General features: G+C 35.4%; 1 protein-coding gene across 3 annotated transcripts in view; it reads right to left on the bottom strand.

Moving 5' to 3' along the window:
• Positions 1–1342: 1342 nt before the first annotated feature.
• LOC135691547 (unconventional myosin-XV) overlaps positions 1343–15844 on the bottom strand; it is a 52493-nt gene continuing 37991 nt past the window's right edge. For all 3 annotated transcript variants that reach the window (XM_065209422.2, XM_065209423.2, XM_065209424.2), the window contains exons 37-59: positions 15695–15770; positions 15021–15130; positions 14627–14739; positions 14130–14217; positions 13721–13771; positions 13083–13265; positions 12135–12286; positions 11283–11367; positions 10998–11070; positions 10431–10507; positions 9873–9955; positions 9631–9758; positions 9164–9258; positions 8622–8699; positions 8076–8172; positions 7333–7493; positions 6457–6522; positions 5686–5756; positions 4916–5049; positions 4510–4559; positions 4085–4168; positions 3534–3668; positions 1343–2737 (exon numbers count right to left, since the gene is read on the bottom strand). In XM_065209422.2, coding sequence (XP_065065494.2) covers positions 2612–2737; positions 3534–3668; positions 4085–4168; positions 4510–4559; positions 4916–5049; positions 5686–5756; positions 6457–6522; positions 7333–7493; positions 8076–8172; positions 8622–8699; positions 9164–9258; positions 9631–9758; positions 9873–9955; positions 10431–10507; positions 10998–11070; positions 11283–11367; positions 12135–12286; positions 13083–13265; positions 13721–13771; positions 14130–14217; positions 14627–14739; positions 15021–15130; positions 15695–15770 — 2316 coding nt within the window. In that variant the 3' untranslated portion in view covers positions 1343–2611. The remainder of the gene's footprint in view (positions 2738–3533; positions 3669–4084; positions 4169–4509; positions 4560–4915; positions 5050–5685; positions 5757–6456; positions 6523–7332; positions 7494–8075; positions 8173–8621; positions 8700–9163; positions 9259–9630; positions 9759–9872; positions 9956–10430; positions 10508–10997; positions 11071–11282; positions 11368–12134; positions 12287–13082; positions 13266–13720; positions 13772–14129; positions 14218–14626; positions 14740–15020; positions 15131–15694; positions 15771–15844) is intronic.

Here is a 15844-nt window from a genome sequence, read left to right as displayed (position 1 = left end):
GCTGAAAATTTAGATAATTAGTAATATCAGTTTTTATTTTTTAAGCACCTTTGCATGATAAACTGTACATTTTGAAGAAATGAGAAGGAAGAAATGGTTTTTGTAGAAGTTATCAAGCCCTGAAAATGGTACCAGGCCAAATTTTCAAATATTTAGCTCCCATTTGGGCCCCCGGAAATATTGGGTGGAACTTTCTTTCATGAGTGAAATTTTTTTCACACATGAAACTGTCTATTTTTCATTTAAATCAGTAAAAAAATTGTGGGTTCTCATTGGGAACTTGCAATTATAGGTATCCAAAGAATACACAAATCTGCAAAAATCTCTCTCGCAAGAACATAAAATGATCCTTCTCACTAGTGCACAAAACCAATATAACACTAAGTCATCAACGATAAAAGTTAGTTATAAATCATTTGAACAAGTTTTATGGGGATACAACTTTTTATGTTTTAGGTTTTTATCCTCGTAATTATATGCTACATATATTGATTGTGTGTATAAATAACATTGAATGGAAAACGAAGTGAAATAAGTTTCCTTTGTAGTAGAAAATGACCAACAAATGGTCAAGGTCATTTCCATGAAGAGTGCACTCAGTTCAGCTCAGTTTCAGGTCATTTTGAAATTCCACTACATACAAGTGCCATGGAAATAAATGCACTTTACCCTCCTCGCCCCTATTCTGAATGGGTTTGCCCCCTCCCCCTCCGGTGTCCCTGAGTTTATCCCCTAGCGCATTTTATTAACAGCTGTTTTTCATACCTTTCGTTCTATCCAGCAGGGGAGTGTCTCAGAAGTGAAAGCTCTCCAGAACTTGGTTCTTTCTCTGTAGCTCGTTGGTTTTAATCTTTCGAAGGATTGCAAGCTATTTCTAACAGCTTCAGAATTCATACCGTATAACATAATTTCGCTATTTATTTCCACAAGCAGCATTTTAAATTTTAATTTCGTAGACGATGCTAATCACGCAAGCTGTAAGCAACAAGCATACGGATTTCCCGCCTGCTGAGCCTCACTCTACAAGCGAGGTTACACAAAAATGGATGTGCTAAAAGCATAGTGAAATTTTTCCCATTTGTATCTATAATAACTTAATTTTATCAAAAACGATTCTGCAAAAGTTTAATGCATTAATACCAACATTTAGGCAAATTTCTTAAACGTTTTCTTAATAGCAATCGTTTCTTGCAGGCATTTTAATATAACCATCCCCGCCCCCATGCTACTTATAAATTCCTTGTGATAACAAAATTCAACGATCAATGATCATCATGTCTCATCATATCAAGAGAAAAAGAAGCATGGAAAATTTACCTATCATTACGCTTAGGCTTTTCTGTCATTTTTCATTGATCTCGGTGAAATATTTGCAGCTAAATTACGTGAATTTATCGTTTATTTACAATCCCTGCTTAAGGCCGTGTATTGGACAATGTAATGGTGGGTAGATATTGGCTCACTCGTAATCAAATGGGTGTTCATGTGGCAGAATATTCCGCGAAAAACACAAAATATTAAGCAGATAATAAATATTCATAAAAACTATTATACAACCATTTCAAAAATTGCCATAGTAAATACTCCAGATAGATCTAAATGCAGGTAAAATATTCACCCCCAGACAGTAAGTTTTATATACCTTCCCTCGTAAGAAAAAAGCTACTTCATAATTGGTGAAGTTTTTAAATTTTAACTTATGATAGAGACACATCCCAAATTTACTCGAACATTGTTGCCCAAAAAATTCTTAAGCTGCTGGGTCAAGAATTTCAGGTTCTCATGTTTACTTGTTCTACTACTGCCAGGTCAAATCCAATGCATTTTATTCTAAAAGTTCTTTGGATCTTAGCAAAATGATTTTCCGTGCTTAGTAATTATTATTAAGATCAAAAAAACAGAGTTTTGTTAGGTTAAAATTGGCCATGAAGCTGTCATATGTTCTGCTTTAGGCTTATTGAATAGTTCAATTCATTAGTTTGATTTTTTTCACGGCAAAGAGCTGTAAAAACGATTAACATTATGCATATAAAATTCATCATCGTCAGGTACCATCTTCTATCAGAAGGTTGGCTACCATGACCCTCCAAATATCCCAAAATCTGAGTTTTGGTTTGTTGTCATGGTCATAGATCAAACTAAGGGGCTAATAGTAGAGATGGGCCCCCAGAACCACCTCTACAGTGTCTTTTAAGGGACACTATCCCTCTTGCCAGGAGTTCTTCCGCCCGAAGCCGTTGACCCCTGGAGTCGTAGCTCATCCGCCCTCCTTGCCGGTCTCCTGCCGAGTTAGCCGTTAGCCATCGCTCGTAGCCCTGAGCTAGGGAACCCTGCCAGGTGGTACCAGTCGGGTCAGGCTGGACCTGTAAGCTAGTGGAGGGAAGGGACGCTTTAATTCCCCATTCATATCCTGTCGAAGCATGCCATTGCCCTGAATACAAAATTAATCCCATAAAACCTAAAAAAATTACTCCAAATTCTCAAATTTATGCGTGCACAAAGTCACATTTTATATTCGACACTTCTCAAGAAGAGATTCGTTATATTGTTGGCATTACCATTCTTTGCCCCGATTTTATCAAAAGCTGTATTCAGTTAGCAATCAATTTCGTTACAGCTTAGTTGCTGCAGTTGTGATATGATGAACTTTCATAACCCCATTCACCATCTCCTTGTGCTGCTCTTCTTCTGTTATTTTGTTGATGTATTGGCCAATAAGGTTTGAAATTTCTTTGCCCTTAAAAAGAGTGACAAGTTAAAGAAAACAGCAAATCGAATCCTTCAAATATGGCTAAATTAATTACTTGCTTTAAACAAATATGTATTAATCAAACTTTCATCTTTAAAGGCAAAGAAGCATAGGTCGAATGAAGCAAAAGCGTATGTACCCCAGCTCTCAAAAGTGCAAGAAGTTGGTTTCTGAAAAAAGTGGAATTCTCCAATAAGCCGATGTCATAACTTATTTCATGTTAGTTTTCGAAAAGGATTATTTACATAATCGCAAAGGGCGTTGTCAAAAGATTTCCGCCAGACCCCTAAGCTAGTCTAACTCTGGTCCCCTTGCTCCTAATCTTACAACCTCTGCAGAAAATGGACACATTTATGTCGAGAATCAACCCCAACAACTAAACTAGCTTCTTCGTTGTTGGCAGTTGAAAATAGGACGGGTTGAAGAAAGACAAACCATAAAAAATTAAACTAAAAGAAACAAAATAGAGATTTGCAGAATAACGTAAGTTATCCTGATAATGATTGGCTGTCAAATTACATGAAGAACTAATCGTGACGTTGAAGAACTAATCTGACTCTAAGTACCAAAAATATGGCAAATTCGATAGCTCTTTCTTGAGTTTTTTCATGTGTCCATCCGCTGATTTAACTTTATTTATGTTGTTTTACCTTAGCTATTTTGTAGTTAGCAATTATTGTAGTTAACGACTATCAACCACTTGATATAGTAGGACCTAACCTGTAACAAACTAATCTGCTGAAAAAAATGTTTGAGTTTGAGTTTGAGTGTATCAGAGGCTTACCCGCGGTGTCTCAAGTCTTGTCACTTTCTGCACCATGAGGTCCCCGCACTTCAAATCCAGAAACAAATGTCCAGCTTCTGTTCTCAGATTTCTTGTTGACAGAACCTCGTCATACTTGAAGAAAACCATTGTTTCCTGATGAAAAACAAATGAGAGGTAAAGGATAGCCATTTCAAGGTACACGTTTATATAGCAGTAGTATGGAATGATCCACTCTGAAATGATCGTTGATGCAGCAAGAAAAACACAAGTACAAGCAATGGAAGTAATTAAGAAGAAGAAAATGACGTTTCAGCATGTTACTTCAAAGCCGCTGACTGAAGTAGTTTTCAAGTACCATTTTTTACAGCTGAAAATTATTATCTGTTGCTCAGAATAAATGACCACATTTTAAAACATTCAATTCCAAAGCAAAATCGGTGTGGAATGAAATAATTCAGGATCTCGATCTTCTACGAAAATCAAAATTGGTCAGATAAGAGCAACAAAGTCATATTTTTGCATATTAATGAAAATAATATCTTCTTTATTGAACTTAGGGCAATACTCACGTTTGTGGACGTATTCAGAAAACTAACGCCACTTTTGTTGATGGCTAGTATACTTTCGCCTTGAATATTTGAATGAGAAACATGCTGAAAAGAAAATCAACATCTGCAAAGCATGGTCTGGGGAAAGGCTTAAACTTTGAAGAGGAATGAACACGAAGCATGAAGAAACGAAATAGTTGTTTTAAATGTAAGCTCGCAGCATTCCTGAAGGCATAACTGCTGATAAGATATGATAGAATACTTAAAGCAACTCTAAGAGAATATTGACTATGGCACTACAAATGCTTCAAAACCTTGCTTTAAAACTATCAAGGCATATTCAAAATTTTGCTAATAAACATTGTATTTATCATCTTTCCTTCAATTAGCAAAGAATCTGACTGTGTTTCAAACTTAAGATTATAAGAAAGACGACTCAAGTATACCTTGACGTAGAAGAAAGAAGATCCAAAGTATGGCCATGTTGATATGATTTCTAATATGGGTAAAGTAAGTAAATTAATACTAAGAATGAGAGCGTTACAACATAGCAATAGAAGTAGGTGTGAATTGATTCCAAGCTCGAATATCTTTAAAAAAGCTAGCAGATATAAAATATTTAAGATCTGATAAATCTAAATGTCCCTGAAGCATACACAAAGTGAAATAACTTGACTTTCAGAAAAATTATTAGAAAATAGGTTATTCTAAGCTGAAACTGTCATAACATCAGAATAATGTGTTTGATAACATCAGAATAATGACAAACATCTACAAAGTTTATTAATGAGATAAGACGTGTTAAAATAAAGTAAGATATATTTTACAGTCTAACATAAACATTACTCTAACCTAAAAACTTTTTCCTTGCTGAAAGAGCTGTGAATCGTTGTAACGTGTTGAGGCTATCTTGAACTTTCATGGTCCACTGGTTTGGTGTCAGTAGGCCCAAAGCAACAACTGGAATCAGGGTTGAGATTTCGCGTCTGAAAAATCGAGAGAAAAACACGATGAAATACACGAAACGAGGAAGCTTTTGTCAATAGACCGTTTATGAACTTAGCTAGAGAAGCGATAATATATATCTACATAAAAACACCTTATCAAGTCCATGACTTAGTTCAGTTTTGTTCATAAATAAATTAAGTTCTTAGATAGCAACTCACAGAAAGGCAAATGATACAAGCTCGTTACCACTGGTGAAACATTGACTATCAAAGACTATCAAACAACGTTGTCTCTCTGATATATTGTAACATTTGAAATTTAATTTTGACTCTTCCCTTTAAATTGCATTTAACTTTCAATAGAACATTCTTGTTAAGAGTAAAACTCGGATTTGCAACTCAAAACCGGTCTGCTCAACACATCAGCGTGTAAAGCTTTGTTTATACGGGTTTGTGCACTTTATGACAGACCAATAAACAGCAATTTCCATTTGTCTTCAGCATATGTATAATGTAGGGAGTTCATTATTAAAAACAATTAGAAAACTTTTATCCTTTTGTCAGCTAGAATACGAGTTTTTATATTGCCGGCATTGTTATTGAGAACTACGAAGAAGTAACATGGTAAAGATATAGAATTTACATAGGGTAAAAGAAAGGATGTAGGTGACTTACAGGGATGGAATGCCCTTGCCACCAGATGCCTTGAACTGCAAAGCAGCCAGTAATGCAATTGAATCACTTGTCTGAAGAGAAAAAGACTGATGAGTGGGATACGTGAAAAATGTAAAGAAATATTACGATGAGATAAAAAAATACTCGATAGAAAGCAGCCCTGTTTTGAAATGTCAAGCTAGCAGGAACAATGGATCGATACAATATAAGTCGAGTTGTTGATTTATTTGTCCAGAATCGACACATTACAAGCTGGTAAGAACTCGCACAACGAGGATATAAGTTAATCTAATTCATTATCTCCACATTTTAAGTCACTTTCTCTTTAAATTGTCTGGTTCTTTTTTAAGTTGAGTTGTTTCTCCCTATGGTTGACAGCTATTCTTGTTAATCACAGGATTTGGAGAATCTGGCAGACGGCCTAATTAAAGTTTTGTTTATGAAAGGGCAAAATGTTACGTTGATTATAATAAAACTTATATAATTATGACGTTAAAATAAACTACTTAGTATCAAATGCTTTCTTAAAATCTTGTAAGTTTCCCTCAATGATTTGTATTTTGTAATTGCCAAAATGATTCTTGAAATGAAATTGACTTAAGTCATCAAAGAATCCATGACAAGTAGTGTACCACGAAAGAACAAAAGTCTTATAGGTAAGTATGTATTAGGTAGTATGTGCGAAAGATCTAATAGCCACATATTTAAAAGCATTGCCTAGAACTCGTCCTGAAATAAATAATCTAATGATAAATATGTATGATTTCTCACCACCAAAAGTTCATCACGGTAATCTTTGAGGTGCAACAAATACCCACTCATAAAGTCCGGCAAAATCTGAAAAGTAGCAGTTGAAAATCGCTGGTGAATAAGGAAATGGAAATGAAGCTCTAAGAATGGGATATTTAGGTAATGTTCTATCTTGATGTTCTATCAACAATTTTTGAAATGCTTTAAATTAACAGCTGGAAAATATGGTTAGCTCTTGAATTAACTCCTATTAACAGTACAACGAGAATCTTCAAGATAGGTCTTTCCACGTAATAGCACAATATTTTGTCAAGTCCTCTGATATCATATCACCTTCCTCTGTCCTTTATCTTTTTCCTGTCTATTTTCCATCTATTTCTTTTTTTGCTCTATCTGATATCTGTGAGAAGCCAAAAAACCTAGTTTAAGCCCTGCTATGCGGTTAAAGGCATTTGACACGGGTAAAAGTGGCTTACAGCCAGTTGATCCCAAGCGGTTGCCCAATCAAGTTGCACACAGAAAAAACATGTGAACAGTTTCCGCCTTTCTGCAAATCCGCGAAACCCTAGAGCGACTCACAGTGGTTTCACGCGAGTAGTTTCAAATTACTTTCAAACGCGCATGCTCTGATCAAGTTAATTTTGGATTCACTGTACTTATGCTTGTCAAATGCCTTCAAAGCAGGACAATCTATTGCACTAATGGAAATAGACGTTTTATTAGAAAAGAACAGCTTATGTTGGCACTAAAGGTTTAGAAGCAAAAACACACCCCTGGTGTAGTAACTTATCATTAGTGACTGGGCTTTTGATAATGTCTTATCATTAGATCATCTTTCTGTAAAGGATATAAAAGGAACACCCTTCGGGCTTTATCATACAATAAATTCAGAAATACCTGGTTGTAAATAACCTCTACCAGAAGCGCATCATTGAATTTCATTGGCTGAAACCAAATAACTTTTCGAAAAGCAAGTGAGAATTTGATATCCTGTTTTTCAAGCTCAGCAAAAACATCGAAAATGTAATCTCCCCTTTGCAGTGACAGAAGCAACTTTTCTGAAAGAGAATCAATAAAAAAGGTTTCGCTTAATCGCGCTTTCAACCACAAAATTGTGACATAAAAAACAACTACATGCCTAATTGCTAATGAGCAGAAATCTTGCTAGGTTTTCTTCAATAGGGTAACGGGCTTTGAATTAAACTTGTAAAAATTAACTTGGAATGATAGTGCACATGCCAATAATACGCTTGATAGAACAAGACGTAATGTATATTAATACACCTGATCAAGTATTAAATTCTCTAGCGAGTAGCATCTGAAGCACCATTCTTAAACTCCGGCCCGCGGGCCAACTCCAGCCCGCAGCAAAATTTAATCCAGCCCGCCGAATGCTTATGCTAAGGTAGATAAAATAGGCAGGCACGACATAACAGGCATGCCTAACTTATCACTAACTTAGCCTGGTAAAAATGAGATCTGAGTTTCATTTTGAGCAGCCTTTTAACACAAGGTATGTAAAAGTTGAAAATCAACTGGCCCCCGAAGATAATCTATATGTTTTTCTGGCCCGGCACTTAAAATGATTAAGAACCCCTGATCTAAATCTTACAATAAATTATGAAGGCTTTGATACGTACGATCTTCTAGGTATGTAAAGATCCCGTATTCAGAAATGTCATCTTCACTTTCCAATCCCATTTCGCGGCAGACTTCACTGACAGCGTCTGCACCAGTCTAGAATGGCATATCAAAATGGAATGAAGATACTTTAAGTCACATAGATGTTTTTTTGTTTTCTGTTACTTACAACAATTAATGCTTTTATATTGCTTAAAGATCTATGATAAAAAATATAACCCACATTTATAACTCACATCGTTAAAGATAATCGGGGACCAAAATTTTTATCGCACTACGATAGTTTACAAAACATTTCTCACCTATAAAAGTTTGGAACATATGAGAAATATAAATTTCAATTTAGAAAGCGAGCAAGTTTAATTATCGAGATCAATCAATTATTGAAATAGTGATATATACCTTAGAAAACAAAAAAATGATGCAAATTACATTTCTATTTGTTCAATTCCAACATAATTGATTTTATTGTTTTTAGAGAAACAGTAACTTATGAAAACCGAAATCAAGGAATTTTCCTAAAAGAAATATTCAACGTCGCTTACCGTGCTCGTGTTGATTCTGACCATGCATTTCAGGCTGCCTGGGAGAATGACAATCTGCTGCTTCATGTGTTTTCCTTGCTGTAAATGAATCAGATCTTGTTTTTATATAATTAGGTTCATAAAGGGCAAGGTATTATAGAGAAGTGCCTGGGAAACAAGGGGCCATGGGAAAACAGCATCTGACATCATATAAAATTAACAGACCATTATACACCAGTAACGGTCTGTAAACTTTAGAACTTTGCCAAATGAAAAATAATCTTTCTGCTCTCCCTCGAAATGCAAATTTTGAATAGCAATTAACGGGTAGCCTTGGATAGGTATCAAAAAACTGCAGGTTTTTCTACAATCTGGTTCTGTTCTATAATCTGATCTATGAAGTATTAATAGATTTCATTCATAAAAAAATAAGATACAGATTTACAAAGTTCAATCTCTGTTTTGCAGTCAAAAAAATCTAATGGCGACTTTTTTTAGAAATTTTCAAAAATTTTGAAAGCTTTAGAATGGTAGCTCTGCAGAAAACTTTGGGAGATACACACCAAAAGCATTTCCAGTTCATTTGGAGGTGGTAAGTGTTTTCTTCCGCCATATTTGAATGATCTTGTCAAGTTCTGTTCACTGACAGCAGCAGCCCCTTTGAAAAAACATCTGATTCAAGCTCACTTGTTAAATATGCAAATTTCTACGTCATAGATATATCAAAGACAGTCACATAAGTGAAGATGTACTCCGGAAACAGATTAAGCTACAGAAACGAAGACTTAAGCTGAATTTAAAACTTCAGAATATCAGCTACTAAAGAAAAATATGGTTACTTTGTTTCATACATTGTACAAAACAACTAACTACTTAATTAAATACTTGTTGATAAATTCTCATAGCTTTGTTAGAGTAGGAATTACATTAAAAAAGAGTAGCCAACATCAGATATGTTAAAAGAATAGGTGTCGCGAATGAGTATGATCTTTCTTTAACAATGTTCCTTTTAATCAGCTTGTATACTCACCTTGAATTTCTCTCTTTGGGTTATTTGCCAGTTTCAGATACTTTAGAAGATAAGGTTTAAGCCATTGCGAGCAGTCAAAGTAAGCCGTACAAATCATGATAAGCCTCCAACCACGGCTCACGCTGTCCCTGAAATGGACAGAAAACAAGTAGGTTTATATTCCGTTTATACGATACGATACTGAGTTCATTGTTAACTTTTAAGGTGGTGGCTGCTTTCTAGGTACTGGCTGCTTCACATACCTTGTGTTGCTTTTGTTGTTTGTAGTTTGTTTTGCCAGTTGGCAGTAAATCTCATCCCTGAGGTCGAGAACATCCCTTCCGGTCTGGAAGAAATAATGAAAGTAGAGTAGTGTTGCTTAGTGTTGGACTAGATATGTAAAAGAGATGCACACAATCAGAACATAACTGAGCAGCTTAACATATTTGTTACACATAAGCTGCATCGAAGGAGGCAGAGAGCCAAGTGCCCCCCTCCCCCCAAGTGCCCCGTCACTTTTTTATATCAATAGCTGTACAGAAAATTGATATAAGATTTTGTATTTGAAATGTATGATTGAAAACAAAACTGTATTAACTATATCACTCTTTACACTATCAACCCTTTTGAAAGCAAATGTTAATAAACAGTTGAAATTTATGCGAAATTAATCATCCATGCAAAATAATTACACAAGGTGCCCTCAACTGATATCTGAACAAATCAACAGCTTATAAAATCCAACTAATTTGACTTTCCGAGGATATTCTTCCATTAAAATGAATGGTTTTAAACAGTAAATAGCTTCACTTCGTATTTACCTTCAAGATGAAAATCAGAAGCTCTGCGTCACTTTGATGCTTTGCCTTAGGCAAGTCACCCATAAATTTCCAAATTGCTGCAAAATATCAAAACAACTATATACTGAGTTTTCATCAAAATAAACCAGTATAAAAAATGTCATATTTCTCAGAAAAACGCTTCATAAAATTTTTATAAATTTCTTTAATCACGATGATTCACTTTGTAAATTAGGGTAAAATATGTCATGTATGTAAGACTGTTACCGAGAAATTTCGAAAGTAAGGTTGTTACGTAATTTTGTTTAAACTATCCGAGAACTAATTTTGTGTATATTTTCAATTTTAAGTGGTGTACCTCTTTTCAGCTACATTTTAGCACTGGTATTTCAAAAATTTAGACATAAAGAATAACAGAAATCTAACTTAGAATTTAGAAAAAGGAAGAGACAGAAACTAGCGGTTTCCTATCATTTTCAGCAACAATCATCTTAAAGTTTTTCTTCAAAGTCTCTGATAAAAAAATTCGTAAAATTCCGTCAAATGCATATAGAAAAATTAATAGCAATGCTATATTAAAAAACAAACCCTTTGAGATTTCCACTGCTTGCTTGTTAAGTTGCTTGTTGTTGTAATTGAGTAGAGAGCTGTTTAGAGGTTCCTGAAAAGAGGGGCTTAAGCTTTAGAGATATTTACTAGCGCTATTTCGTCGCTTTCGTCGCTGGAATTAGAAAAAATATGATGAATCGACTGAGGGATATTACGACAAGGAGTCTTTAAGGATAATACTTCTAACAGGGCAGCAAAATAGAGAGGAAAGAATGCTGTAAAGATGGCAAGAGAATAAATTAGCAAATCATTAGAGATACGCACTGAAGTATACTTGATGAGGTCTGTCATCGTCTTCCATGTCCATTTCTCTACGCCTTTCTTTCTCTGACTAGATGATCTTGCGTCGCTACAAATCAGAGAATATCACAAGGTTTAATTGTATTCAACAGCATGACTTCGGAAGTATATGATACAAGGCAAAATAACTGGTAAGACAGCAAGGTCTGAGTCCTAAAGGATATCTTATTAATCGATTTAGATTTTAGAATTATTTGCATCACCTCTGAACCTCTCTGAGTCTGATCAAAATCATTGAAAGATATGGAAAGCAAGAGTCTATTTGTGTGAAAAGACTGGCTTAAAACGTTAAACAAATCTGCTCTAAATACCACTCAGTTCTACACGGTGTACGCTTCTGGAACTGCGTTTAAAGTTTAAATAGGGCATTGGGAGGCCTATCTTGGATTTTATATTTTCGAATTATTTTCCAAAATATCATCAGATTTGCTCCTTCTCTTCCACCCAAAAAAAATAGATAGTCAAGAAAGATATAATATAAATCAGAGAACAATAAAATGTTGCCTAGCCTCATGCGTCACTCTGTAGTAAACCAACATTATTCCAGGGGGAAAGGGTTGCTGAATTCAGCCTTACCCTTAGTGTCCCAGACTTTTTACTGTGATTATGCACAATTCCCTGATTGGAAATATGGCTTGTGCACCCCGAGATCGTAACAAAAACAGTAAACACATATTTGAATCAATGGAAGAGCCTCGTTGCATACCTTAGATATTGATAAAAATAAATATCCAACCTTGGAAGCCAGCAAGGGAAGACTGGACATTCCTTATTCTACAAAAAGGCAAATGATGATAAAAATATTGTTTTACTCACTCCTGTCTGAAATATCTGAACGCGAATTCCATCATAGAAAATTTTCCATCGTCTGTTGTGAACTCCTCCGAATCGACGCTGTCCGTATCATCCGCAGGTCGTATCGGTTTTGCCCAGATGCGATCTTGAGATTTGGACGTCAGCATTGATGTCTAGATAACGGGGAATTGCAAAAAAAAGCAAACAACATTACAAAACAGAAGTTTAATGTTAAAATCATTATAGAAATCATTACAAGAGTTTGCTAGAGTGTATGAAAACAAGCATATTCAACATCATTTTCTCACTTTTAGAAGTTTTAATAAAGATAAATTGAAGGTGTAAGGAGTGACAAAAGAACCTGCCTTCAGGGTATCTGAAGGATTAATTTCAAGAATTGCCATTCAAGACCAGCTTTATTCAAAAGATTTTAAAGATGACTACATGGGCAATATAAAAAAAATTTGCAACATTTGAAAAGAAACTCATTAGTCGGCATGTCATCAATTTTCTTATTGAATTCCCTCTTCATAAGAATTTTAAATGGGAAAGGCACAAAAAACACAAACAATGTTCAGCTTATGACATCATGAGAAGAAAACAATAAGTAAATTATCATTTTCACACTCGATTGTTATTCCATTAAACGTCCCTGGGGCTCGTTGTTTTAAAATTTATCAGGCGTTTTACCACGGAAATCGTAGGCACTTACTTCAGCTGAACGACTGGACCAAATAAAGGGAGGCGAAGCTCTTAAAACCTGCAAAATGAATCTCACAAAGACTGAGTGCCTCCTCCGCCTCCCTCCTTTCAATGTTCGGTCTTATCTGTTGCATATTTCATAGACAGAATATGTGCAACAGGAACGGAAACATGTCCACATTGAGGAGCAAGCACTATATATTGAAAATAACATATTTGCAGCAATATCGCAACTGTTAACGAATAGAAACCAAACAAGATACTAACCGGGTCATAGTCTTCAACACAGTTTGCAGGAAACTTGCCCTTTCTGTCCTGAACAATGCCAAACAGCCAGCCGTCTTCTAAATCAGTCCTGTCCAAAATGCGAATGATATCCCCACGGTTGAAAGAAAGGAACCCATTTTCGGTAGGTTTGAAATCACACAGGGCATGCACGTATACCTCATTCTGAAGAAAAGTATCAGAGGGGGATCATAGCCAACACTAAACAACTGATTAATGGTTTTCTATTGACTTTGAGTAAATAACGAAGTTCTAGGATAGATTTTCTTGAAAATGGATCGTAAGCTTGAGAGGTAACATACGATTGATTGTGGGGATACAAAGTCAGACACAATCACCCGCCTAGAATATTCCTTGAATCAAATTATTTGCAAAAAGAGCATCTTAAAATGAATGAAGCTGCATTTTTTAGACAATTTGAGATTTTGTCTCCAGAACTCAAGACTTGCAATAAGTATTATAATATAAATATAAAGATAAAGTCAATCATATTTTCAGCTTTCGAGCCAAAGTACTCACTTTGAAAAAATAGCCCAAACTTTGCAGTAAACTTGAACAAATAGATCTGCTAATCGACTGCTAACTTAAATGATTTTTGAACAATATCACATATAGTCTACCTTTTTGTGTATTTTCAGAAAACTGTCGATCAGCTTTTTAACTGTGAAGGCCTATGACAAAAATAAACATTCAAAGTTCAGATGGTTTGAATAGGATTTACCGTTTGGGAGAACACTGAGAGTAAGAAGAAAGAGAGCCTACAAACTCACTAGTACTCCTATTACACACAAAATCAGCTGGTACTCATTTCTGTATCAACGTGTGTCATTATAATTAAATCATTTTGTTATATACAAACCTAGCTCAAATTTTCAATGGCATTTTCTACCTTCTTATAGAGGAGATGAACACAACAAAATGCACTGTAATTTGGAAACCTCGTTCATAAATGATTCGTGGAGAATAAGATTGAAAGACTCGATTATCAGTTAGGAGAAAGACTGAAATATGTTGAAGGCAAACTCTTACCCGTGCAGTATACAATGTGAATTTATGCGAAATCGTGTCCAGAGTCAACTTGTCTTTGAAGGATTTCACGTATAGAATTTCTGGAAACCTGGAAATTTTAAAAAGGTTGTATTGAAGACAAAATAAATCAGCCATTGGCAATACGTTAGAATTCGTTTCACTTTAACCGTTTTTTACTTGAAATGTCCCAAATTTTATCCAGCAAGCAACAAGTTTGATTAACCAAGTTAAAAGTTTGATCAAATAGCTTTCAGTCTGCCAGTCAGCTGACATACAGCACAGAGCAATCAGTTTTTGATGGTAGAAAATTAAAAAATGGCTTTGAATAAGCAAGCATCTTAAGACACGGCTATTGAGCTTCTTAGATGTGAAGTGCAAAGATCCAGTCCAGATGGAGCTGAATTTTCTTAACTACTACGTATTTACGTGTGCCCTACGTAACACTTAGTTATGCAACTGATTCTCATTTGTATGCTGTAAGTAAAAGCAGGCTTTACGTGAAGTAAGCATGGAGAGCAAGTTCCTCATCTAGACGATCTCTGACTGCAAATCGGACTCCTGTGTGTGACACGGCCAGGTAAACGTGTCTTTTATTCGAATCTGAGTATCCCTGAAAATCAGAAAATGGTTTTCGATATACGACAATACAAATCCATTTGCAATAAAGAGTATCAGAGAAAGCATTGTTCACTATTTCCATACAGTGAGTTCGAAATGTAGTCTGAATTCAAAACTTTTGACTTTCAAGTTTGAATGAGGGCTTACTGTTAAGAGACTTTAGCCATACACGGTTGCATTGGCTATACATTAATTCAGAGAACCAATGTCTTGTTTGATATGAAGACATAATAAAACTAGAGCCAAAAAACAGAGGGAAATGTATGAACTTACAGTGACAGGATATATCCTGGAAAAGTAAAAGTTGAATTGCTTGGCTTTTGTGATCAGCATATCCTTTGATGCTTGCGGAGTGATGTCCGAATGTCTGTTTTCAGTCGATTCTATAAAACCGGTAAACTATGTTTTTACAAGGTACGAAACAGTTTGAGCTCTTATGAATACCTGTAGAATTTCCCACTTTTCTTCCCAAATCAGAAAATCTATTCTAGGTGAATCGGTTTTCATGATTCGGGCTAAATTGCCAACAATAGGAATCAACTGCCTACTTCCTCGTGCAAGGGCAAGAAGCAAGCATAGCTTACATTCTGCTTAATGTATAAAGACAGTGTATATGCTACGCCTAGCCTAAATCTATAGTCGTCAGAGAAGGGAAGAGAAATAAGTAGGTGTGTCCCGTTCTCTATCCTCACGAAAATCGATTCTCTCCTCCACCCCCGGCTCACATCCTCTAGTGCGCACAGGCTGTATAAAGACTGGATAAAAATATTGCAATTTGGAAATGTGACAAAAATTACGATAAAAATTAGACATTAAAAATTCAAATAATTGTTCTTTTGCAATTTAAAAGTTTATTTGAAGTAGTAAAATATGATGCAGCAGTTAAAATATTCAAATACATTTAAATGAATAAAACAAATTTATGATATTCAAAGAAAGGTTCCTACCTAGTATGACGGTGATGGCCGCCCTGTCTTGCGCTGAGAGCCTACAACAGGTTCGGCAATACATGTCCTGCAAAATCTATAAAAAATCAATAAATCACTACACTAGCTGCAGTGTGTCCATACAGATTGCATGATTTACAGGCAGTGAGT

This window comes from Rhopilema esculentum, chromosome 13 (assembly GCF_057945365.1).
Source record: "Rhopilema esculentum isolate cy_ngs chromosome 13, ASM5794536v1, whole genome shotgun sequence".
Taxonomy (NCBI): Eukaryota; Metazoa; Cnidaria; class Scyphozoa; order Rhizostomeae; family Rhizostomatidae; genus Rhopilema; species Rhopilema esculentum.
This window is presented reverse-complemented; position numbering and strand designations above follow the sequence as displayed.